This window comes from Pollachius pollachius (genome assembly GCF_949987615.1).
Source record: "Pollachius pollachius genome assembly, chromosome: 9".
Taxonomy (NCBI): Eukaryota; Metazoa; Chordata; class Actinopteri; order Gadiformes; family Gadidae; genus Pollachius; species Pollachius pollachius.
Genome location: NC_136942.1, coordinates 11,236,991 through 11,263,693, shown reverse-complemented (window position 1 = coordinate 11,263,693; position 26,703 = coordinate 11,236,991). Strand labels below are relative to the sequence as shown.

General features: G+C 50.5%; 3 protein-coding genes across 3 annotated transcripts; 1 reads left to right on the top strand and 2 right to left on the bottom strand.

The window, feature by feature from the left end:
• Positions 1 to 1,321: 1,321 nt before the first annotated feature.
• On the bottom strand, positions 1,322 to 9,668 carry iqub (IQ motif and ubiquitin domain containing; the record flags this gene model as incomplete). The annotated part of the gene is made up of 11 exons (XM_079742809.1): positions 1,322 to 1,486; positions 1,688 to 1,873; positions 2,461 to 2,727; positions 2,891 to 3,067; positions 3,318 to 3,494; positions 3,692 to 3,867; positions 4,346 to 4,556; positions 7,436 to 7,570; positions 7,874 to 8,049; positions 8,538 to 8,705; positions 9,572 to 9,668. 11 exons carry the CDS (start codon positions 9,666 to 9,668, stop codon positions 1,322 to 1,324), a joined length of 1,935 nt encoding a protein of 644 aa, XP_079598935.1.
• A 4,468-nt stretch (positions 9,669 to 14,136) lies between these two features.
• On the top strand, positions 14,137 to 17,950 carry LOC307080176 (dynein axonemal heavy chain 12-like; the record flags this gene model as incomplete). The annotated part of the gene is made up of 8 exons (XM_079742808.1): positions 14,137 to 14,241; positions 14,412 to 14,472; positions 14,891 to 15,028; positions 15,409 to 15,654; positions 15,995 to 16,166; positions 16,466 to 17,105; positions 17,515 to 17,668; positions 17,781 to 17,950. The coding sequence occupies 8 exons, from the start codon at positions 14,137 to 14,139 to the stop codon at positions 17,948 to 17,950; spliced, it is 1,686 nt and encodes a 561-aa protein (XP_079598934.1).
• A 2,016-nt stretch (positions 17,951 to 19,966) lies between these two features.
• Positions 19,967 to 26,703, bottom strand: wasla (WASP like actin nucleation promoting factor a; the record flags this gene model as incomplete). Its single annotated transcript, XM_079742807.1, is given in 11 exon segments — positions 19,967 to 20,028; positions 20,373 to 20,472; positions 20,802 to 21,258; positions 21,260 to 21,302; positions 22,445 to 22,598; positions 22,938 to 22,980; positions 23,867 to 24,122; positions 24,582 to 24,678; positions 25,101 to 25,187; positions 25,764 to 25,898; positions 26,552 to 26,703. Coding segments are annotated over 11 exon segments (1,545 nt in total). The 5' UTR covers positions 26,663 to 26,703.

Here is a 26,703-nt window from a genome sequence, read left to right as displayed (position 1 = left end):
CCTCTTTCCGGTCCTCAGGCGCAGGCTGACTCAGTGTCTCCGGTTCACGCTTCAAGAAGACCTTAAGTACCGCCACACAGGCTCTGATTGGCTGTCTCTGAGAGGTGTTCTGATTGGCTGTCTCAGAGAGGGGTTCTGATTGGCGATCTCTGAGGGGAAGGTTCTGATTGGGTGTATCTGAGGGGAAGGTTCTGATTCATATATATCTATGAGGAGAATGTATTTTGGTTTTTCCACTTACCTTGACCAGGCTGTGAACTTATCTGCGCTCATAACATCGTGACCTTTGACCTGAGACTAATTGGACTTTAGCTCCACTATGCCAACATCAGTTCTTACCGTACCTGTTGCAGTATCTAATCATTCTCCATATAAATGATCAAAACATGGGCTCATTCTCATATAATTTATAGAACAACATCATATAATTCTCCATAACGAGTATTAAAACATTATCATATCTTTCTCCAAATTAATTATTAAAACATTTATAGACTCTGGTAGCAACCAACTACTCCTACTCATAGATTAGGATCTACTAGGACTACAGACCAATTAGCACTAAGTATGTTTACTCCTTACATCTACTATTCCTTAAAATCACTTACAGTTGTAGGCATAAGTTTAGGCCCCAATGTTAAAGTTGACTAAAAAGAGGGAAAAAAAATCATCTTTTGGAAATTGATCTTTATGCCTTAATTAAACAAATGAGGAGATACAAATCTGCCTGCATCTATGGAAATTTAACATAGGGGTGAGTATACTTATGCACCCTGTATTTTAATGGAGAACATATATTCATTTGTGATACATTATTCATTCACAAAGCAAATTGGTGTCCTTATAGGTTGCTTTTTCCTCATTTGTTTAATTAAGGCATCAAGGTCAATTTCCAAAAGATGATTTTTTATTCCTCTTTTCAGTCAACTTTAGCATGGGTGCCTAAACTTATGGCTACCACTGTATACTATGCCTACTCCTACACCGACAGACAGATAGATATGTGGTCAGACTGACAGTCAGGCCAACACACACAAACACACACACACACACACACACACACACACACACACTGTCACACACACACACACACACTCGCATACACACCCGTGCGCACGTGCATCCATAAGGTTTACAATACAAAACATGCTTCCCAGGTCTTGATTGTGGGAACATCTTGTACTTTTACAGTCCAACATACCAGCGACAGATAAGATTATAATAATAACCAGTCAGCGTAAGGTCAGGACCATTATTAGAAGCCATAAAGATCCTTTATCTTTGTTAACCCGTCTGTATGTTAGGACAGGATCCCGCCGCACTAGGACGGCTCTGCAGTGCCGGTTTCCATGGGGATGGGCCTGGTGACCAGCTGCTTGCCGAGGGCGTACTGGAGTCGTGGAAGCGTAGAGGTGATCTGGGTGAAGTGGTTTCTGGCCAGCAGGTGCTTCAGCCTCACCGAGCGCACCAAGGCCGCGCCGTACGCCTGTCGTCACCACGGAGACGGTTAGCCCGACCTCTGACCTCCACAATACCCTAAGCCCTTAACCAAACTAACCCTAACTCTAACCTTTGACCCCTTGCTCAAACTAACCCTAATCTAAACACTAAACATGACTCTCAACCCTGTGCCCACTTGATGACACACAGGCACATACTATACAGGCTGACAGACAGAGAGGCTGACCTGGTGTGGGTCTGGGACCAGCAGGTGGGCCTGGTTCTCCTCCCTGGTGAGCAGCAGACAGTTCCAGGGGCTCCAGGCTTGGCGTGGCTCCCAGGGGCCCATCACCAGGCCCTGGGGCCCGGGGGCCCCGCTCAGGGCCGACCGCCCACCCCACACCACCTCCACCAGGTAGCGCATGTCCTCCTCCTGGGGGACAGGGCTCAGGGGTCTGGGACTGGACGAGGACCAGGACTAGGACTGGACTAGGACTAGGACTAGGTCTAGGACTAGGACTGGATTAGGACCAGGACTAGGACTAGGACTGGACTAGGACTAGGTCTAGGACTGGACTAGGACTAGGTCTAGGACTGGACTAGGACTAGGACTGGATTAGGACCAGGACTAGGACTAGAACTGGATTAGGACCAGGACTAGGACTAGGACTGGAATAGGACTAGGTCTAGGACTGGACTAGGACTAGGACTGGACTAGGACTGGACTAGGACTGGACTAGGACTAGGACTGGGACTAGGTCTAGGACTAGGACTGGACCAAGACCAGGACTAGGACTGGACTAGGACTAGGACTGGACTAGGACTGGATTAGGACTAGGTCTAGGACTGGATTAGGACTAGGTCTAGGACTGGACTAGGAGTGGGACTAGGACTGGACTAGGACTGGACTAGGACTAGGTCTAGGACTAAATCTAGGCCTGGACTAGGACTAGGTCTAGGGCTGGACCACGACCACGACCTGGACTAGGACCAGGTAGTGAAGGTCTTCAGGGGGCCTACCTCCAGCAGGTGGGTCATGTGGTCCTGGGGGTGGAGCCTCTCCTCCGCGGCCCGTAGCCTGGCCAGGAGGTTCCTGTAGGGGTTGAGGTCCCGGCGCAGGCGGCCCTGGTTCTCAAGGACCGTGCAGGACCCGCAGCGGGGGGCGGAGCGCGGGCCGGCCGACACCGTCAGCTGGTTGGGGGCCAGGCAGCCCCCGCACGCCCGACACACCTGGAGGGGCTGGACCCCATGGTGGGTCTGGGACCCCTGGTCTGACCGCTGGGGAACCTGGGAGACAACACAGTTCTGTAAGCTTCAACTCCAACTTCACCTCCTCCACCCTCGCTGAGCCCTAGGACCAGAGGTCAGCTGGACCTCTTCACCTCCGACCTCTGACATAAAGGATCTGACCCCTGAGACCAGAGGTCAGCAGGACGTCTTGGACTCTGACCTTGAGCAGCCGGCCCACGGCAGGGTTAAAGGTCGGCGTCTTGACGAACTGGAGGAAGAGGGTGGAGATCCTCTTCTTCAGACCCTCCAGGTTGGCCGGCTTCACCTCGCGCCTCCTTAGCTCCGCCTCCCTGTCAATCAACTCCACAAGGTCCCGCGTCAGCTGACAGTTGTGTCCCTGGCCAATCAGGGGAAGAAGAGGAAGAAGGAGAAGAAGAAGAAGAAGAAGAAGAAGAAGAAGAAGAAGAAGAAGACGAAGAAGAAGAAGAAGAAGAAGAAGAAGAAGAAGAAGAAGAAGAAGAAGAAGAAGAAGAAGAAGAAGGAGAAGAAGAAGAAGAAGGAGAAGAAGAAGATGTATTTGATTAATCTCTGAGGAACTTCACTCCCACCCTGACGGTGTTGTGATGTGTTGTGATGGTGTTACTTACGGTGACGGTGTCCCTGAGCTTCATCAGCGCCTCCAGCCTATCCTCTGGCGTGGGGGCGAGGTCCCGGGCGGCGATGACCTCGTAGAGCTCCTGCAGCTCGCGGGCACGCACGCTGCTGGGCGTGGCCATCGTCAGAAACATGCCATCACGCCCCCGCCAGCGGCAGGGGGCCGCGCCCTGACACACACACATGCACACACACACGCACACACACACACACAGACACACACACAGATACACACACATACACATACACACACAAACTGGCACACACACACACATACACAATAGGCTACATTTAGATTATGAGCTGTTGTGTGCACGAGGACTCCATCTGTCAGAGGGGTTAGACAGTGGGCCGGGTGACCTCTGACCTGGAGGAGCAGGGCTCGGGTGGCCGTGTCCTGGAGGCGCAGCAGGGAGGCCTGCTGGTGGCTCCCCAGGGAGGCGATGTGGCGGCTCTCCTCCTCCAGCAGGGCGCACAGCGCAGCCTTCCTCTCTGCTCCTTCTAGGGTGGAGGAGATACGTTGCACCTCCTCCTGCCTCCACCCTGAAACACACAGAATACGCCTCCTCAACCTCCAACTCCTCAACCTGCACCTCCTCCACCTCCAACTCCTCAACCTGCACCTCCTCCACCTCCTACCCTCAACCTGCACCTCCTACCCTCAACCTGCACCTCCTCCACCTCCTCCACCTCCTACCCTCAACCTGCACCTCCTCCACCTCCTCCACCTCCACCTCCTCCACCTCCTACCCTCAACCTGCCCCTCCTCCACCTCCTACCCTTAACCTGCACCTCCTCCACCTCCTCCACCTCCTCCACCTCCTACCCTCAACCTGCACCTCCTCCACCTCCTACCCTCAACCTGCACCTCCTCCACCTCCACCTCCTCCACCTCCTCCACCTCCTCCACCTCCACCTGAATCTCCTTACCCAGACAGAGAGAAAACAGACAGACAGACAGACAGACAGACAGACAGACAGACAGACACAGAGCGACGTACAGACAGACAGGCAGTCTCACTCTCCAGGTAGCTGTACAGAAGGCTGAAGTCCTCTTTTCTCTGTGGGTTTCTCCGGCGCTTTAGCTCAGCTTTCCTCTGCTCCTCCTTCTCCTCCCTGCTTCTCCTCTGCTCCTCCTCCAGCCAGGCCAGCCTGCGCTCCTTGTCCCCTCGGAGCTCCTTCACCAGACGGACCGCCCGCCACCGCCGCACGTAGCTCTGCAGCATCAGCACCTGCAACACACATGTCAGCAGTATGTTAGCATGACAGTAGCACGTTATCAACCAAGTAGCATGTTAGCATGCAAGTAGCACGATAGAACGCAATTCTCCGTTCTATCTCCCAAGAGAATTCCCCCAGATATTTGTGGCTGTAGTATACATACACCCCAAGGCTAACACACAAACTGCAGCTGATACTTTTCACAAGGTAACTCGAAGACTTCGATCTCCTTCCCCGGGACCCCCGTGTCTCCTTATGGGAGATTTTAACTGCAAACTGAGTAAATGTCTCAACCTGTATCAATACGTCACATGCCCAACTAGGAAAAATAAGACTTTGGGCATGTGCTATGGCTCAATTAAGGTGGCTTACAAGGCCTCCCCTCTGCCCCACCTCGGTTCCTCAGATCACCGTGCTATCCAACCAGCTTAAGAGGGGAGAAGTAAAAACTAGAGAGGTTAAGGTATGGAAGGATGAGTCTGTTTCTCAATTACAAGGTTGTTTTGATTGCACAGATTGGACTGTCTTTAAGGACTCTGCCTCAGATATTGATGAGCTGACTTACACTGTATGCTGTTATATCTCTTTGTAAGGATTATGTTATTCCTAAATTCCTGTAAAAGTGTAAGCAAATAATAAGCCATGGGTCACTAGTTCCCTGAAACAAGTGCTGATGAAAAAACATGGTGTTTTTCCCAATTGGAGTGAGGGTGAAAATAGAGAGGCAACAAAGAAGGTCAGAGCAGAAATCAAGAGGGCTAAATTACAATATAAAAATAAGAGAGAGGAGAGACTGGGTAGTAACAACTTGAAGGCAGCATGGGATGGTTTTAAAAGAATGACAGGTTTGAATAAAACACACAACAAGCCTGTCCATATCCCAATGTATAAGAGTGATAGCGATTTATCTGAAACATTGCACACTTTTTTTTTTAAAGTTTTGATATTCATGACTTTCAGATGAAGATAAGAGATGAACTGAGGAGCAAGCTCTGGTAAAGTCTGCACCATTCTCAATTACACAAGAAGATGTTAGTCAATATTTAAGAGAGATAATGGTCAATAAAAGTCCAAGACCAGATGGGATAACTGTGAGATTGTTAAAGTGCTGTTCAGAACAGCTCAACTGCTCAAGAGCTAACCCTATTTTTGAGATGTCCTTGGAACAGAGAAGGGTCCCAAAGGCTTGGAAGGAGTCCATTATTGTTCCAGTGGCAAAGGGCAATACTGCAAAGATTTTAAATGTCTTCAGACCAGTGTCACTGGTCACTGGTCATGTCATTTGAAAAGATTGTGAAGTGTCTTTTGTTGTTAAGGGTGGGTGAGGCCCTGGACCCAGGGCAATACAGGGCTAACAGAGGGTGGAGGATGCCCAGATTACACTACTAGATCTCCTGTACAGTCATCTAGATGGTCCTGGCACACACGACAGGCTCTTGTTTTTAGATTATTCTTCTGCTTTTAATACTATCCAGGCACATGTTTTGGTCAGTAAACTAGAATCAGAATTGAATCTTGGAGTAATCTTGTGAGCTGGATATGGGTTTTTTAACTAACAGAACACAACGAGTAAAGGTAAATGGTTGTCTCTCAGAAAGGAGTATCTCTTTCACTGGCTCTCCCCAGGGTTGTGCATTTTCCCCTCTACTGTACATCCTCTACACTAATGACTGTAGAAGTCTGCATATTAATAGACACATCCTGAGATTTGCTGATGATACAGTTATTGTTAGTTTACTGCATAAACATGAATCTCAGCATGGGCCAGTTGTTGATGAGTTTGTCAATTGGTGTGACAAGTCTTTTCTTCAGCTTAACATCTCAAAGACTAAAGATATCGATTTAAGAAAAAAAACAATCTTGTTCTCCTCCACCTACTTACATAAATCAAAACTTCATAGAGATGGTTGACCAGTATAAATATCTGGGAACAATGATAGACAATAAACTCAAATTTTACATTAATACTGATACTATTTGCAAGAAGGGCCAACAACGATTATACTTCCTTCGGAAGCTTAACTCTTTCAATTTTGATAAGGTTATGTTGTCTTTATTTTACAAATCTCACTTTCTGTGTTCTCACTTATTATTTTATTGCCTGGTATTGGGGCATCAGCCTTCGGGAATAAAACAACCTCAGCCATATTGTGAAGGTGGCTGGGAAGTTGATTGGCTTTCCACAAGTACCCTTGCTGAACATTTATGAGAAGCGAGTTACTAAGTCCAATAGGACAAATAACTATTTCATTCCTAGCTCAATACGTTTTCTCAATTTGCACAATTCTTTGCACATACCTGTAAATGTATTTAAATCTGATGACTAGATAAGTAAGTTTTTTGTGTGGCCTTGTTTATCTTGTTCTTTTTATGTGTACCTGACTGCAATACAAGTTTCACTTTTGAGACAATAAAGTTAAACTGAACTAAAATGAACTGAGCATGTTAGCCGCATGCCATCATGTCAGTGGCATGTTAGCATGCCAGTAGCATGCTATCGTGTCAGTAGCATGTTAGCATGTCAGTAGCATGCTATCATGTCAGCAGCATGTTATCATGCAAGTAGCATGTTATAATGCAAGAAGCATGTTAGCATGGTAATACCATTTTATCATGTCACTAGCATGCTATCATGCTGGGACTGTTCCCGAACCCGTGAGCATGTATTTCGCAAGTAAGTATGTTAGTAGCATGTTAGCATGTGAATAGCATGTTTGTGGAATATTAGTAGAACGTTAGCAGAACGTTAGCATGCTAGTAGCATGTTGCTGGCTTTAGCTCCGGCCCTCGCCTGGCGGTGGTTAGAACGTGTTGTCATGGTGACGCTAGGCTGTCTGAACAGTGATAAACCCTTCATCTGTTGTCACGGTGATCACATGGGAACACGCACCGCTGCCAGCCTCCGTGCGTGGTACACCTGGGCGGGGGTGTAGTTGCCAGGGGCGACCAGCCTGTCCTTTGTGCAGGAGACGTAGAAGCCAACGGAGGTCATCTGGGTGGAGGTGGTGATGGAGCACTGCTGGGACTGTTCCCGAACCAGTACGGTCTGGTCGAGAGATACCAGGACACAGAGAGAGAGAGAGAGAGAGAGAGAGAGAGAGAGAGAGAGAGAGACAGACAGACAGACAGACAGACAGACAGACAGACAGACAGACAGACAGACAGGGAGAGAGTTAATGCAAGGCATCTCTATGCAGACGGAATTCTCATTGTTACCCCTGGGTGACCCCTCTGTAACCCCTGGGTGACCCCAGGTCTGAAGCCACTGAAGGAGAGGTCGCATCATGGTGGGCCTGTCCCAGTGTGATGGTAGGTGTGTCCAAGTGACCTGTGTGTCGCGGCTGTGGACCTCCACTCGCCGGGGGGGCCGGGGGCGGGGCTGCGTCTGGACAGCGGCGTGGTGGAAAAGGACCCCCGTCTGACGCTGTCTGTACCCGCCGAGGAACACCTTCTCCTGGGGGGCACGCTCCACCTCCACCACAACCTCCTGGTACCCAACCCCCTCTGTGAGAGAGAGAGAGAGAGAGAGAGAGAGAGAGAGAGAGAGAGAGAGAGAGAGAGAGAGAGAGAGAGAGAGAGAAGAGAGAGAGAGAAAGAGAGAGAGAGAAAGAGAGCGAGAGAGGGAGGGAGAGGGAGAGAGAAACAAAGCGAGAGAGAGAGAGAGAGAGAGGTATCTATTCAGGAAGTAGGAAAGGTTGCATCAGTATGTCAGAGAGTAATAAATGTTTGGATATAAAAAGGGAATAAAGATTGTGTGCGTGTTCCTCATCTCCTCATTATTTGATAACTTATTTATTTCTGTTTATTTCCACGCTTCAGCAGCACACTTTTTTTCAAGTACTAAGGAGGAGGTGCTGTGATCTCTGAATGAGGAGGTGCTATTGGGGTAGGCTCTAAAAGAGGAAGGGCTAATGAGGAGGTGCTCTAAATGAGGAGGTGCTAAGGAGGAGCTGCTCTAAACGAGGAGGTGCTGAGGGGGGAGGTGCTCTCACCTTTGTGCAGGCGCACCGTCAGCAGGTCAGCCATGCCGTAGAGGGTAGAGGGAGGGGCCGGGCGCAGGGGGTGTTGCCGTGGGTTACTGGAGCGCACCTCTAGCTGGGCGGTGCCCTGGGGCAGGACCCCCAACTCCACCAGGGGCTGGTGCTCCTCCACCTCACTCCCTGAGAGGAGAACACACCTCAGGGTACTCTCTAAGCCCTACCTGCACCTTAGTGACCTGTCTCTGTACCGTCTAACCCCTACCTGCTCCTTAATGACCTGTCTCTATACTGTCTCACCCCTACCTGCTCCTTAATGACCTGTCTCTCTACTGTCTCACCCCTACCTGCTCCTTAATGACCTGTCTCTGTACTGTCTAACCCCTACCTGCTCCTTAATGACCTGTCTCTGTACTGTCTCACCCCTACCTGCTCCTTAATGACCTGTCTCTATACTGTCTCACCCCTACCTGCTCCTTAATGACCTGTCTCTGTACTGTCTAACCCCTACCTGCTCCTTAACGACCTCTCTGTACTGTCTAACCCCTACCTACTCCTTAATGACCTGTCTCTATACTGTCTGACCCCTACCTGCTCCTTAATGACCTGTCTCTGTACTGTCTAATCCCTACCTGCTCCTTAATGACCTGTCTCTCTACTGTCTAACCCCTACCTGCTCCTTAATGACCTGTCTCTGTACTGTCTCACCCCTACCTGCTCCTTAACAACATGTGTCTGTACTGTCTAACCCCTACTTGCTCCTTAGTGACCTTTGTCTGTATCAAAAGCTCAAAGACTTCTCTAGTAAATAGTAGTATGTTGCAGACTAACCATCCCCCTGCATGTTAAATGTATATTTAGTGAGCATTAGTCGTGCTATAAAGCTGCTCGCTATGCAGCTTAAAGTCTAGAAATAAATATAGATGAGCAGAGGCTCTACCATGACCTAACGCTTGAGGAATGGCCTCCGACACAGCACCATGACAACACCTGCTGCATCGACATGACAACACCGTCTGCATCAGCATGAAAACAGCCCTGGACCATACCGTTCAGAGAGACCATCAGGACGCTGGCAGGGACTCTGAGCCGGGAGGAGAAGTGGACCTTCAGGTCCTGGATGGTGAGGGAGATGGGGAACGCCATGGTAACGACCATGCCCCCTGGCATCAGGACCACCTTCACTGGAGACATGGAGAGAGAGAGAGAGAGAGAGAGAGAGAGAGAGAGAGAGAGAGAGAGAGAGAGAGGGTAAGAGGGAGAGAGAGATGGTAAGAGGGAGAGAGGGTTAGAGGGAGAGAGAGGGAGAGAGAGAGAGAGAGAGAGAGAGAGAGAGAGGGTAAGAGGGAGAGAGAGATGGTAAGAGGGAGAGAGGGTAAGAGGGAGAGAGAGGGAGAGAGAGAGAGAGAGAGAGGGTAAGTGGGAGAGACAGAGACAGACAGACAGAGAGAGAGAGATATGGAGAGTGATAGATGGGGAAGATAGATACATAGTCAGATAAAATAGCTAGAAAAAAAAACATTAAGATACACACTCGGTGGCGGGTGTCGTGATCGTAATTTCCGGTTAGTGCACCACGGAGTGTTCGATTTGGAACAACACTGACATCTGAAAATTAGCGCACTTAGTGAGTGCGGATAGTGTACTACGTTTAAGTGTACTCATGAAGTATGGATATTGGAACACAGCACTTGTCTTGAAATTGGCTAATAATACAAAAAAAAAGAAAAAAAAGGAAAATACAAGCAAAATTATATACAAATATGTGATACAGAAAACGTATTATATTTATATACATATATATAGATATATGTAGCCTATAGAGAACAATTTTCACAATTGTCTGGTAATCAATTCTAACGTGACCAACCTGTTGCAGTGGGGCTCCCAACATCCTCTCTGCGCCCCTGCAACTCCTCGTCCTCCACGTCTTTCTCCCCGTATCTCTCCCCGGGTCCCTCCCCGGGTCTCTCCTCCTCGTCCCTCTCTCCGGGTCTCCTCCCGTCCTCCCCGTCTTTCTCCCCCTCCTGCCCCTCTCTTACCCCGTCCCTCTCCCAGTCCTCCCCCTCTCTCTCCCTGGGTCTCTCCCCGTTCTCCCTCTCTCTCTCCCCTTCATCCCAGTCTCTCTCCTCCTCCTCCGCGTCTCTCTCCCCGGGTATCTCCCCCTCTATATCCCCGTCTCTCTCCCCTTCATCCCAGTCTCTCTCCTCCTCCGCGTCTCTCTCCCCGGGTATCTCCCCATCTATATCCCCGTCTCTCTCCCCTTCATCCCCGTCTCTCTCCCCCTCATCCCCGTCTCTCGCCCCCTCCTCCCCGGGTCTCTCCCCGTCCTCCGCGTCCTCCGCCTGGAGGGACTCCTCCCTGGTTTCCGCGGTGTTTTCCATCAGTTTCTCCGACATGGTGCGATGACTACCCTCTGATTCCGGTTCGATAACGGCTCAACATTCAAATCAAATCAAGGGTCGAACTTTATCGAACAGGTGGAGAGTCGCGCGTTTCCGTCAACAGAAAACACGTGTGCGTTGTCGTGGCAACAGGGGAGGGGCGTGTCTCCGTTGGAGGATTGAATAGTTAATTTATTTTTTATTTTAAAATGTTCAATTCATTTCTGTTTTGCCTTTCTCATAATTATATTGAACGCTTTAGGTGCCAGATACTGTCTGCATGTTGGTCAAATATTTTTCTAATTAAATGATAATCGTAATAATAATGTGCTGATTATTACGGGTCCGATTTTTTTTTTTCCTCTAATTTTTGTCTACTTTTTAAATTTGTGGTAATGCACCCAAAGGTGGCGCTATTGTAAAAAATCATGAATTAGGCTTATTTCTCCTCACCAGATTGACCTGGACTCAAAATTCTTTCATAATATTAATCTCTAGAATCAGATTAATCTATAAAACATCAAATGTTTACTTTTCCCACAATTTCATATTAAAGCCAAACATGATAAAAAGATTCACAGGCTACAAAAATAATCAAAAACTCACCAAAAATCGCCACATAAAATCTTTAGACCAAGCCTCACAAATTTTCAGATCTGTACTCTTTTAAGAAAGCCCTTAATTCTCTTGTGAAATGTGTGCTTGGAGTTTTCTTGATGTTGTGTGCTTATCAATAGACATTTTCACCATGTGAATGAGGCTTCATGCAGTTCAGGAATGTCAGTGGCTCAATGGGATAATGCCTTGTACTGGTGATCCTTAGAGAGTTTGAATCCTGATTAGAGCATTATGAACAAGTTGAACATGATATTCTGTCATTGCCACTCATTTAAGAAACACAACATTGAACAGCACCTAAAATTCATAATGCAATCAACATTCCGGCTCATTAGTTTCCAAGAATCTGACTGCCAAGACACAGTATGGCATTAAGGGGAACCTCTGCGTTAACCATTTTTCCTTCAGAATTAACTCTGTCATATTTATATTTCTTCCGTTAGTGTTGTTGACTACAAATGTTTCATTTCTCCAGAATTTCAAAGATTTCTAAGGTATGTGCTTTTAAGAAAGCCCTTTATTCACTTGAGAAATGTGTGCTTTCAGTTTTCTGGATGTTGTGTGCTTATCAATAGACATTTTGACCATGTGAATGAGGCTGCGTTTCAGGTTTATCAGTGGCTCAATGGGATAATGCCTTGTACAGGTGATCCTTAGATTGAGAGTTCGAATTCGAATAGAGCATTATGAACAAGCTGAACACGACATTCGGCGATTGCTCTGCAGCTCACCTGAAAGCAGAGGCACAGTATTGCATTAAGTGGAACATCTTTCCTCATTATTATATGTCATATTTATATATCTTCCATTAGTGTGTTCTTGACTTTTAATTTTGCTCGGACCCCGTTAATCACCGCTTACGGTTATATTTATTATTAGTACTATTATTAATATAATTATTGAGGTGAATTTAAGGTGATAAACAATTATGACATGAAAAATGATCTATCTGCTATGTATATATACATTCATGCATGCATGTATATTTACACACATTTATGCATATACATACATATACACACATATATAATACATTATATATATACACATATATATGTGTATATATATATTACATATATATAAACACACATATATATATATTCTTAGCCGAGCTACCCACCTAAATGGCTTAACTGAGCCACACCCGTCACAGCTGGTGGTCCAGGAATGCGAGCTGTCAGCCCCTCTGAGTCTAGTTGAGCCTCTTCGTCCGACCTGATAATTCCAGAGGGACCGAGCTAGAGGGGCACCTCATTGATTTGATCGGCAGCAATTGATTTCCAATTAAGTTGAAAAGCAATTAGTTGCTAGCGGGTCTGGTCAAGTGAAGTGTGTTTCTAATCCTTTGATCTCAGACCCGGTCTCAAAGGCTCACAGGTCATATGTTTATGACACCCCCGGACCCTGGCCCCCAAGAGGGCAAGATGAACCTCCCTGAATCAGCATGGGAGAGGTTTGAGAAGGACCTCATGGTGGGGACCCCTCCTCCACCCCGACGGGGTGCTGGTGATCATCAGGTCGCCCACAGGGACCACCAGCGCCCAGTCACGAGCCCCGCAGCACCCTGAAACAGAGACAGAATTATGGGGACCATGGACCAGAACTCCTCCCCTGAGATCTGATTGGTCTGTCCACACTTGGTTTGAAGAGTGGCTTTCACCAGGAGTGAGGCCAGACAGGTCTTCAGAGAGAGACTAAAGGTGACCTCAGAGCTCGGGGGGGGCTTCACGGGACGGAAGAGGCTGGCCGGTCTGTGGTGACCCTCCTGGACCGCTGAAACACCACCTGTATCTATACTCAGTCTGAGGTCTCCTGCCTCCTGGACCACCAGACCCTCCTCAGACCACCTGGTCCCAGGACCCCAAGATCCTCCTCAGACCTCCCGCCTCCAGGAACCCCAGATTCTCCTCAGACCTCCTGCCTTCAGGACCACCAGAGCCTCCTCAGACCTCCAGACCCTCCTCAGACCCCCTGCCTCCAGGACCAGGACCACCAGACCCTCCTCAGACCTCCTGCCTTCAGGACCACCAGATCCTCCTCAGACCTCCATGACCCAGTGAGTGGTCGTGTCTGGCTTACCGATCACAACTGCCCCTGTAAGCCCGGGTATTTCAGGCCCGGCCAGGTGTGGGCAGTCCAGCGTTGGGGCGCACTCCAACACAATAGAAACTTATCCTCTGAGCCGGGGGGGGGGGGGGGGGGGGGGGGGCATTCCAGAGGCAGTCGGGGGCCGGGTATAAAGCAGACTGCAGCACCGCAACGCACAGGAGCAGGAGCTGACGCTACTCAGAGGTGAGAGCTCCCGTCTGAGCGAGGAGAAGGAGGAGAAGCAGGAGGAGCAGTAGGAGGAGGAGGAGAGGGAGGAAGAGGAGGGGGAAGAGGAGCAGGAGGAGGAGGGGGAGGAGGAGGGAGAGGAGGAGCAGGAGGAGGAGAGGGAGGAGAAGGAGAATGAGGAGGAGGAGCAGGAGGAGGACGAGGAGGACGTAGTGCCGGATTTAGTTTAGTCTGAAGACATGTTGATGTTCCTGAGGCTGTAGATACAGAGTTCTGGATGTCTCGACTCTTAACCACTCAACGTCTGCAGGACGTTTGGTCGGAGATCTCCAGACAAGATGAACACGTACGAGGAGTCAGACGAGGAGGTGCTGTCGGACGTGGACATCCAGAGGAGCATCGAGGAGTCCTGCCTCTCCAGGTCTGAGTCCTCTCCTCCTCTGGTTGGGAAGTCATCTCTCCTCTGGTTGGGAAGTCATCTCTCCTCTGGTTGGGAAGTCATCTCTCCTCTGGTTGGGAAGTCATCTCTCCTCTGGTTGTGATGTCATCTCTCCTCTGGTTGTGATGTCATCCCTCCTCTGGTTGTGATGTCATCTGTGGTCACGTGACACAGCTCTGCTTCAGTCTGCAGACTGGTGACGCCCACCTCACACTACAGGCTGCTGGAGTGCAAGGTACACACACACACAAACACACACATACACGCACACACATTCACACACACACACACACACACACACACACAAACACACACTAGGGTCAGGTGATGTTGTGTTGTGGACCTCAACCTGGCAAGGAGACCTGGGGGGTGACATGGCGAACGTCCACATACTGACTTTGTTGTTGTATGTGGATCTATCTTGTGTTGTGGTTCTATCTTGTGGTTCTATGTTGTGTTGTTGTTCTATGCTGTGGTTTATATGCTTTATCAGGATATATGTTGTGTTGTGGTTCTCTGTTGTTGATCTATGTTGGATTGTGTTGCTGTGTATGTTGTGGTGCTATGCTGTGATGTTGTTCTGGGTTTTGGTGCTAGTGTGTTGTGGTTCTATGTCGTGGTTCTACACTGTGGTTCCACGGTGGACCCTCTAGTCCCCCCTGGTGGTGGGCTGGAGACGGCGCTGACCCAGGCCGTGGCGGCCGGCCTGGTGGAGAAAGTCCGGGTTCTGCTGGACCGTGGAGCCTCACCACTCAACACCAACAGCAGGAACGAGAGCCCTCTGCTGTTAGGTACCTCAGTCTAACCCCTACCTGCTCCTTAGACCTGTCTCTGTACTGTCTAACCCCTACCTGCTCCTTAGACCTGTCTCTGTACTGTCTAACCCCTACCTGATCCTTAGACCTGTCTCTGTACTGTCTAACCCCTACCTGCTCCTTAAGGACCTGTCTCTCTACTGTCTATCCCCTACCTGCTCCTTAAGGACCTGTCTCTGTACTGTCTAACCCCTACCTGATCCTTAGACCTGTCTCTGTACTGTCTAACCCCTACCTGATCCTTAGACCTGTCTCTGTACTGTCTAACCCCTACCTGATCCTTAGACCTGTCTCTCTACTGTCTATCCCCTACCTGCTCCTTAAGGACCTGTCTCTGTACTGTCTATCCCCTGCAGCGGTGCGGGAGGGCTCCTACCAGGTGACCCAGGTGCTGCTCTCCAGGGGGTCCTGGGTGGGGCAGCCGGGCCCCCGGGGTTGGACGGCGCTCCATGAGGCGGCGCGGCAGGGGGGCGCCGAGGTGCTGCTGCTGCTGCTGCGGTCTGGGGCGCCGGTCGCCCTGACGACCACCGGGGGGCGGACCGCCCTAGCCGTGGCCGCCGAGCACGGCCACGCCCACATCACCGAGATCCTCCTCAACTGTGGTGAGACACCAGCGGAACTAGATGATACCCCAGTACCACGAGAACCACTAGAACCAGACCCTGGTCCACTTAACCCCGCCCCACTTAACTCCGCCCCACTTAACTCCGCCCCACTTAACTCCGCTCTACTCAAACCTGCTTCACCACCTCAAGCGATCAGCGACCAATGAACAGTGACCAATGCCGAGTGACCAGGGACCAGTGACCAGTGACCAGCAACCAGCGACCAGTAACCAGCAACCAGTGACCAGCGACCAGCGAACTGTTGCGTCCCTCTAGTGATCATTATTACGTTATTATTAAGACTCCTATATGGCGGCTGACCCCTGACCCCTGACAGGTAGCAGGGTGAACTCCCAGGCGCTGAGTGGCGAGAGCGTTCTGATGGCAGCGGCGGGCGCCGGGGACCCCGCCCTCGTCCGGCTGCTCCTGGACAACGGAGCCGACCCCGACCTTCCCAGCTGCACCGGACACCTGCCCGTCCACAAGGCCGCCTACGCAGGGCACTACCGGTGAGGAGTAGGGGCTAGACAGTAGGGGCTAGACAGTAGAGGCTAGACAGTAGGGGCTAGACAGTAGGGTTAGACAGTAGAGGCTAGACAGTAGGGCTAGACAGTAGAGGTTAGACAGTAGAGGTACTATCAGTGAGTGGGTCCTCCCCCAGTGGGTGAGTCCTCCCCCAGTGGTTGAGTCCTCCCCCAGTGAGTGAGTCCACCCCCAGTGGGTGAGCCCTCCCCCAGTGGGTAAGTCCTCCCCCAGTGGGGGAGTCCTCTCCCAGTGGGGGAGTCCGTTCCTAACCCCGGCCCCTCAGGGTGCTGGAGATGCTGCTCCCGCTGACCTCCCCCCGGAGCATCAAGGCGGCTGGTCAGAGCCCGCTGCACTCGGCGGCGGCCGGCGGCCACACCCGCTGCCTGCGGCTGCTCCTCGCCAGCGGCGCAGACGTCAACTATCGCATGAGTGCCCGCCACTCAGGGAACCACCGGGACCTGCGGCGCAGCGCGCTCTACTACGCCGTCTCAAACGGCGACGCCGGCTGCACCCGTGCGCTGCTGGAGGCGGGGGCGCGGCCGGACCTGGACCCCCTGCAGTGCCTCCTGGTGGCGGTGCGGTCCGGGCGCCACGACCTCGCCCGGCTGCTGCTGCTGGCCCGCGCCGACGCCAACTGCTACTTCCGTGCGGTGAGCGACACAGTGTTCCCCACCGCGCTGCAGTACGCCCTCAAGGACATCGCCATGATGCGCCTGCTGCTCAACCACGGCTACGATGCACGGAGCTGCTTCCTCTGTCACCACGGCGACATCGACGACCAGGGAGGCCACGCCCCCGGCCACGCCCAGAGATTGAGGTGCGGCTACGGAGCCTACGATGGCGGCGCCGGCGCCCGGACCTGCTCCCGCTGGGACCACGAGGACCCCTGGCCCGCCGGGGACCATAGAGACAGAGCTATACCGGTGAGTTGTAGCCCTGGTACTGAGCCATGACAAGAGAGTCTTCAGGGGACTCTGAGGCAGCATCAGGGTGTTGAGGCTTTCAGAGGCCTCTGAACCTCTGAAGGTCTCTGAACCTCTGAACCTCTAAACCTCTGTAGGCCTGAGCTTCGGCGGCAGCAGGTCCCTCACCGATGGTATGGAGGGCTTTGTTAGGAGGTTCTGTTTGTAAGGAGGTTCTAATGTTAGTTAGGAGGTTTCCAATGTTTGTAAGGAGGTTCTAATGTTTGTCAGGAGGTTCCAATGTTTGGTAGGAGGTTCTAATTTTTGGTAGGAGGTTCTAATGTTTGTTAGGGCCCCCAGCTCGGCTCCTGGATCAGCAGCCGGGTCAACAGCTGGTGGTTCCTCTAACTTTCTGATGTTCTCCCCACAGTTCTGTGAGTTCATGGGTCTGTGCTGCCTGGTGCACCTCTCGGGCCTGGTGGTCAGGACCCTGCTGGACTACGTGGGCCAGGTCTCCCTCTGCCGCCCGCTGAGGAGCCTGCTGCAGGGGCAGGGGGCCTGGGCTGACATCTGCAGCATCCTCAGTACATACTACTACTACTATACTACTATAAATACTATCAGGAATACTGCTAGAAATACTGCCAGAAGATGAGACAGTAGGGGTTAGTTAGTACTGACGGTGTGTCTCCTCAGGGTCTCCTCGGACTCTCGGACACATCTGTCGTCTGGAGATCCGCCGCTGCCTGACCCTCAAGAGACTCAACAACCCCGACGTCATGAACTCTGACCTTTTCCCTCCAAGACTGCGCAACTACCTGCTGTACCGGGAGCTCGACCCACAGAGACAGTTTAGTTTTTACTAGGTTAGAAATGCTTACGTTTAGATACTGGGTTAGGGATAAAGTTTAGGGATTCTAGATTAGAGATTCAGTTTAGATGCTAGGTTTGAGATGATTAAGTTTAGATACTAGGTTAGAGATTAAGTTTAGATACTAGGTTTGAGATGATTAAGTTTAGATACTAGGTTAGAGATGGTTATATTTAGATACTAGGTTAGAGATTAAGTTTAGATACTAGGTTTGAGATGATTAAGTTTAGATACTAGGTTAGAGATGGTTATATTTAGATACTAGGTTAGAGATTAAGTTTAGATACTAGGTTTGAGATTGTTAAATTTAGATACTAGGTTAGTGATGGGGGCGTTTAGGTTGGGTTAGAGATGCATGTATGGAGGATGGGGTAAATGTGTGGTTCTGTATGGAGGGTGGGGTAACTGTGTGGTTCTGTATGGAGGGTGGGGTAACTGTGTGGTTTTGTATGGAGGGTGGGGTTACTGGGGGTTAGGCTGCAGAACCAAACTCACACCAAACAGCTGACAACTATGAATAGCTTTACTGGTGTGTGTGTGTGTGTGTGTGTGTGTGTGTGTGTGTGTGTGTGTGTGTGTGTGTGTGAGAGAGATGGGTATGTGATATAGGGTGCTTGTTCTAGTAAACAGACTGGACAAGGTTTAATACATACTGCATGATGATGTATTGTTGTAATGTATACTGTATGATGTATTGGTGTAATATATACTGTATGATGATGTATTGGTGAAATATACACTGTATGATCATTTATTTTAACCATGTATGATAATTGATCTTCAGGGGAAACGATCGCAAACTAAACACACATCGCCCCCTACTGGAACCACAATGCTACTGGCTAAACTAAACTAGATAACTGGGGTTATCATTAATATAACCTCATTCTCGTCAAAGTCCAGAAGCTTTAACATACCTCATGCGTCTCTTTATGCTCCTCTTGGCTGACGGTCATCTTGTGGTCGTATCAGCTTTAATAGAGTTATCTCATTCAGAGACAAATAGTGGCACTAATTAGCTCAATATATAGCATGATTAAATGAAACACACACATGTCGCATGTCAATCATCAGCACACAAGAGCCAGGTCTGTAAATTCAACATTTATTTCAATCTTTTACTCTCATCTGTGGATGCAGCGTTTAGTCTCTGGGGTGCAGCTGCGTGTCAGAGCCCACTTCCTGTTATAACAGGAAGTCATGGGCAGCCATGTCTGAAAGCACTCAAATAAAATAAGCGTTGGTTAACTATCGGCTTGTTTTATGTCTTCTCAGGCATTCACGGACATGTTGCGTCACACAAGCTTGTTAGAGTCTTTGATATTAGGTGTCTGTAAGATAGTCAGATGCTAACACTAGCGTTCTACAGCAAAAAAGTTTTAGTGGTTACCGTGGTAACAGCGTAATGAGACATAGCAATGTGCTGCTAAGTACGCTCAGAAGGACTACAGACTGGCTACATTTCCCAAAATGCATTTAGAAACAGCAGTTTCTCCCCCAATAGCGATTTAAATGGTATTATTATTAAAACCTTAACTTTTATATTCACACACACACACACACACACGCACACACATACACCCACACGCACACACACAACAAAAAACAACTAAAGTCAACAGCCACATTAATCCTTTAAGTGTTTCAGTCAACCCTACTTTAGTACGTCCAGATGTTTAGGTAGGTATGCTAATCTAAGACTGAGTAAGAAAATCACAGAGAGATGGTAAAGAAATGATGATCGGAAAACTGCTTCTGATCTGTCATGAGAACACAGAAGATCCTTTCCCCTTCGGAACGCTGAAACACGATAAAAAAAACCTCCCGACGCACCGCTAGCATAGCTCCTTAGCTGCTATTAGCTAGTTGGGCTGCAACCATAGGATGCTGTCATCGTGAAACAGGAAGTGGAGGGAGGGGGTGCTCGGGAAGGTATCCAGAGGAAACGAAGGAGGAGTGAACGCTACAAAAGGATTTAAAGGCAACAATAAATACAGGAAGGTCTCGTAGGCTAGTCGTCCCACTCATCGTCATCCTCGAAGTCTTCATCCTCCTCCTCGTCGGGGTCGTCGTCTGGGAAACAAAACCACAGCCTTTAGCCCCGGGTCATTTGATCATTGATGAGGTCATAATTTAGCCCTATGATGTCATTCTTCAGTCATACAGTATGATGCCATCATTCAGTCCTATGATGTCATCATGGAGCCCTATGAGTACATCATTCAGCCCTGTCATCATTCAGCACTGTCATCATTCAGCCCTATGATGTCATCATGGAGCCCTATGATTACATCATTCAGCCCTATCATTTCATCATTCAGCACTGTCATCATGCAGCCCAATGATGATGTCATCAACAGCCCTATGATGTCATCATGCAGCCCTATGATGTCATCCTGTGGGGGTCCTGTGGTCACCTGAGGAGTGGATGGCTCGGCTCCTCTTCTGCATCACCTCCATCAGCGCCCCCACGATGCCAGCCGATGGGGCAGGGCCCGAGTCCTGCTGCTCCGTCACCTGCACCACAGAGCCAATCAGGACCTCCGTCAGGGGTGGGGGAGGGCTGTGGTTTGGTGTGTTATGGTTCTACGTGTCGTAGTGGTTCCATGTATGGCGGTTCTACATGTTGTTGTGGTTCATGTTGTTGTAGTTCTACATGCGGTGGTTAAACATGTTGTGGTTCTCCATATGGTGGTTCTACATGCGTTGGTTCTACGTGTTGCGGTCCTACGTGATGCGGTTCTACATGCGTTGGTTCTACGTGTTGCGGTCCTACGTGATGCGGTTCTACATGAGTTGGTTCTACGTGTTGCGGTCCTACGTGATGCGGTTCCACGGGGACTCACAGTCTTCAGCTGGATGCCCTGTCTGATCTGGTCCAGCAGGGCGTCGCGGCCCCCCGGGGGCGCGGGGCCGTGGGTCTGGGTCGGGTTCTGCTCCACCTTCCTCAGCTGGGCCCCCCCACGGATCTGCTCCAGCAGGGCTGACTTCCCCCCCCCTCCTCCTCCTCCGTCGGGCTCTGTGGGGGGTGGGGGTCCCGGTGGGGGAGGGGGAGGGGGAGGGGCGGGGGCGGAGCTCGAGAGGGGTGGAGCAGTGGGAGGGGGAGGAGACTGGGCCGGGGGAGTAGGAGGAGCTTGGTGATTGTGATTGGCGTGGCCCCCTCTGGTGGGCGGGGGGGGGGGGGGAGGGGCCCCCAGGGTGCCGGGCCGCGCGGGAGGGGGTCGAGGGGGAGCGGAAGAGGGGACTCTGGAGGGTGGGGGCGGAGGAGGGGCTCCCCGGCCTCCTCTGGAGGGGGGGGGGGGGTGGGACAGGGGGGGGTCCACCACGGGTGGGTGGGGGGGGGGGGGCTGGAGGACAGAGAGAAGGGTTGAACGGCCTACAGGTGAACAGCCTATAGGTGAACGGCCTACAGGTGAACAGCCTACAGGTGAACGGCTAACAGGTGAACGGCTAACAGCTAACAGGTGAACAGCCTACAGGTGAACAGCCTACAGGTGAACGGCCTACAGGTGAACAGCCTACAGGTGAACAGTCTACAGGTGAACGGCCTACAGGTGAATGGCCTACAGGTGAACAGCCTACAGGTGAACGGCCTACAGGTGAACAGCCTACGGGTGAACGGCCTACAGGTGAACAGCCTACAGGTGAAAGGCTAACAGCCAACAGGTGAACAGCCTACAGGTGAACAGCCTACAGGTGAACGGCTAACAGCCTACAGGTGAACAGCCTACAGGTGAACGGCTAACAGCTAACAGGTGAACAGCCTAGGGTGAACAGCCTACAGGTGAACGGCCTACAGGTGAACAGCCTACAGGTGAACGGCTAACAGGTGAACGGCTAACAGCTAACAGGTGAACAGCCTACAGGTGAACAGCCTACAGGTGAACAGCCTACAGGTGAACGGCCTACAGGTGAACAGCCTACAGGTGAACAGCCTACAGGTGAACGGCCTACAGGTGAACGGCCTACAGGTGAACGGCCTACAGGTGAATGGCCTACAGGTGAACAGCCTACAGGTGAACGGCCTACAGGTGAACAGCCTACAGGTGAAAGGCTAACAGCCAACAGGTGAACAGCCTACAGGTGAACAGCCTACAGGTGAACAGCCTACAGGTGAACGGCTAACAGCCTACAGGTGAACAGCCTACAGGTGAACGGCTAACAGCTAACAGGTGAACAGCCTACAGGTGAACAGCCTACAGGTGAACGGCTAACAGCTAACAGGTGAACTGCCTACAGGTGAACAGCTAACAACTGAAAGGCTAATAGGTGAAGAGCTAACAGGTGAAGAGCTAACAGGTAAACAGCCAACGGGTGAACAGCCAGCAGGTGAACAGCTAACAAGTGAAAGGCTAACAGGTGAACAGCCAACAGGTGAACAGCCAACAGGTGAACGGCTAAAAGGTGAACAGCTAACAGGTGTACAGGTGAGCGGCTAACAGGTGAGCGGCTGACAGGCGAGCGACTAACAGCTTACAGGTGAGCTCACCTTGTCTCCTGAGCTCGTTCTTCACGGCCTCCACGCCGCCCTTCTTTTCGATGAACTCGTAGATGACCTTGGACGTCTCGCGGTCCTTCAGCTGGGCCTCCGAGATGCCGCACATGTCGAACAGGTTTTTGAGCTCTGGGTCCAGGTTGTTGAGCTGCAGGAGAATCCATAAGTTACCCAGCGGCCCCAAGGCACCGAGCCCCGGACCCACTGGGGACCTGGTGGACTACGGGTTACCAACCATGACCAAATACAAGCTACTTTCATCTATAACATTAATGTTTAATTATTAAATTGAATGTTCTTCAACGGTGCTTTGAGCGTCGTAAAGTGTCGAGTTTTACTGACACAAGTCTTACTGGCCCCATTACAGACAACCCATAACACAGACATACACACTACTACATAGACACACACATCCTATTACACAGAAGCACACACTATTACACAGTCTCACACATCGCACCACACGGAGGCACACATCCAGACTCACATCAAAGCCAGTGTTGGGGTCCCAGCCCACATGGCCGATGTGCCTGCAAATAAAAAACACAAACATCCTTTAGACTACAACACGTTGAATGTCACTATCATAAGTTCACTATCACTAAATCAGGTTCACTATAACTATAACAGGATCACTATCACTAAATAGATTCACTATAACTATAACAGGATCACTATCACATAACAGGTTCACTATCACTATAACTGGTTCACTATCACTGTAACTGGTTCACTATACTGCACTACACTACGCTACAGAGGTTCACTATCACTATAACAGGTTCACTACCACTAAAACAGGTTCACCATGACTAAAACAGGTTCGATATCACTATAAGAGGTTCACTATCACTATAACTGGTTCACTACCCTACACTTCACTACAGAGGTCCTCTATCAGTATAACAGGTTCACTATAACAGGTTCAGTATCACTATAACTGGTTCACTATCACTATCACTATAACAGGTTCACTACCACTATAACAGGTTAACTATAACAGGTTCACTATCACTATAACAGGTTCACTATCACTATAACTGGTTCACTATAACAGGTTCACTATCACTATAACTGGTTCACTATCACTATAACTATAACAGGTTCACTATCACTATAACTGGTTCACTACCCTACACTTCACTAAAGAGGTCCGCTATCACTATAACAGGTTCACTATAACAGGTTCACTATCACTATAACAGGTTCACTATAACAGGTTCACTATCACTATAACTGGTTCACTATCACTATAACTATAACAGGTTCACTATCACTATAACTGGTTCACTATAACAGGTTCACTATCACTATAACTGGTTCACTATCACTATAACAGGTTCACTATAACAGGTTCACCTATCACTATAACTGGTTCACCATCACTATCACTATAACAGGTTCACCAGCACTGACTGGAAGTTGCTGGGCGTGCCGATGTCCGCCTTGGTGAGCCTCTTCTTCTTGCTCTTGGTCTTCTTGTCCTTGCGGTGGACCAGCCTGTTGTTCAGCTGGTACAGCTGCTGCTGGGGCGCGGGGTGGTGCTGCTGCTGCTGGTGGTGCTGGTGGTGGTGCTGGTGGTGGTGGTGCTGGTGGTGCTGAGAGTTATGGAACCGCATGCTGTTGATATCTGGGTTCTTCATGTCCAGCGTGGCCAAGGGGAGCGACGGACCTGAGGACAGGAGGGTGGAGAAGCCCACGCTGAGGGTGAAGACAGACCCCAGAGGTCTCTGAGGGAGGAGCCACAGACCACGTCAGGCCTGTTAACTCTTGACCGGCCCCACCAGATCATGGAAGTTTGTTGTTACCGCGGCAACCACGTGGTAACAACGACAAACACATGGTTGCCGTGACAACGGCAACCACGGGCAGCCATATGAGCGGTCCTGGAGAAGCGGCTAATCTCCGTCAACACAGCGGAGACTTAATGTGTAATCCTGTTAATCCCCAATACCCCAACACAGGCCATTAGTGCCTTGCTCTACCGACGGGAATAGAACCCCCAACCCAGGCCCTGTTAGTGCCTTGCTCTGTCACGGTGAGGGGTAGGGTCAGGGGTCACGGTGAGGGGTAGGGTCAGGGGTCACAGTCAGGGGTCGGGATTATGGGACGGGGGTCAGGGGTCACCCACCTGCCCTGCGCTGCCGCCGGCCGAGGAGGTCGTTGAGAGCGGAGCGGAACCGCCGGGCCTCCTCCTCACTGGCGAAGTTCACCCCCACCTGGGAGCTCTGACACACACACACACACACACACACACACACACACACACACACACACACACACACACACACACACACACACACAAGCATTAAATACACACACACATATTATGTGCACACACATTATATACATTACACAAACACACACACACACAGATTTAAAATACAAACAGACACATTAAAAATCACACACAGACACATTATATACATTACACACACACACACACATATTATAAACATACACATTATATACTTTACACAAACACACACACACATTATATATATACACACACACACACACACACACAAACACATTACATAGACACACACACACATTATATACACTTACACCATATACACATTATATATACACTCAAACACACACACATTATATAAACACACACATTAAACAGACCAACACGCGCCCTTACGTCTCCGGGGAAGCTGAGGAAGTAGGACCGTGGGCTGCTGAAGGAGAAGCTGCTGTACAGCTCCTGTTCAAACAGGCTGCTCCCGTCCTGCAGGGGGCGACACCCTGGGTCAGACTGGTTCTGTTACAGCAGGACCTCTGGGTCAGACCCCTGCTAACCTGGCACCCAGCACCCAGCACCCTGGGTCAGACTGCGTCTCAGACACCCTGGGTCAGACCACGGTCAGCTAACCTTACTCAGACCGCTGGCTAACATAACCTGGCACCCAGCAGTCCTACAGCAGTCCTACAGTGCGTTAAAGCAGAGCTTCTGACCAGAGTGGGGGATCCCTCATTCAGAGGGGAGGATCCCTCCTTCAGAGGGGGAGATCCCTCCTTCAGAGTTGGGAATCCATCTTTAGAGGGGGAGATCCCTCCTTCAGAGTGGGGATCCCACCTTCAGAGTGGAGGATCCCTCCTTCAGAGTGGGGATCCCTCCTTCAGAATGGGGATCCCTCCGTCAGAGTGGGGGATCCCTCCGTCAGAGTGGGGGATCCCTCCGTCAGAGTGGGGGATCCCTCCTTCAGAGTGGGGGATCCCTCCTTCCAGGGATGATCATACAGGCAAAACATTTTAAATGGGTTTGGGTGCTGTCCGGTTGACCATGAGAAGGGGGCCCCCCCACCTTGATGTCCAGCACCCTGATGTAGTAGGACCTCTGGCTGTTGTCCTTCACCAGGCAGGCCACCCCGCAGCACCGCTTGGCCCAGGAGAAGCTCCGGTCGGCGGCGTAGACCTGGACCACGGCGGAGCACAGGGCCTGGGGCACACAACACACAACACCTGGTCACAGTCTGCTACTGGGTATACCGGCAGCTGCCCATTACAACCAGTGAGGTTAATAGTCTAAACCGATATTTTACTCATTAACGCCAGGTCACCACATTACACACACACACACACACACACACACATTATATACATGCACATATGATATACATTACACACACCATACAAATTAAATACAAACATTATATGCATTACACACACACACACACAAAATATACACTATACACACACACACACACACACACACACACACATATACACCCCCTGCATTACCTGGTAGGCCAAATCCAGTCTGCTACTGGGTATACCGGCCGCTGCCCAGTACAACCAAAGTGATGTTAATAGTCTAAACTGACATTTGACTCAATGACGAGGCCAGGCCAACGGCCTCCCAGGTCTGCCCCGCTGGGAGAGGGAGACCTGCCCTGTACATCTACCCCGATCATCTGTTCCACAGAACCATTCTAGCCCCGGCCCCAATTGTCTAGCCCCGGCCTTGGCTGCAGTCACCCTCCACCTCGGGGTTCAGCCGGAGCCGACCCTGCCTGACCCCGTCTGAACCTCACGCACTGGCTCGTGCTACGATGCGCAACGCCTGCAACACTTGAGCGTGCAGAAACTTACCAGGCACTTCTTGCCCAGGTACCCGAAGAGGCAGTCGTTCTCCTGCGGCGTGAGCAGGATGGAGCCGGTGTGGGCCGCCCGCCGGCCCGGCTGCTGCTGCTGCACGGACATCTCACTGAGCTGGTGATCAACACCGATGATGCATGGATATC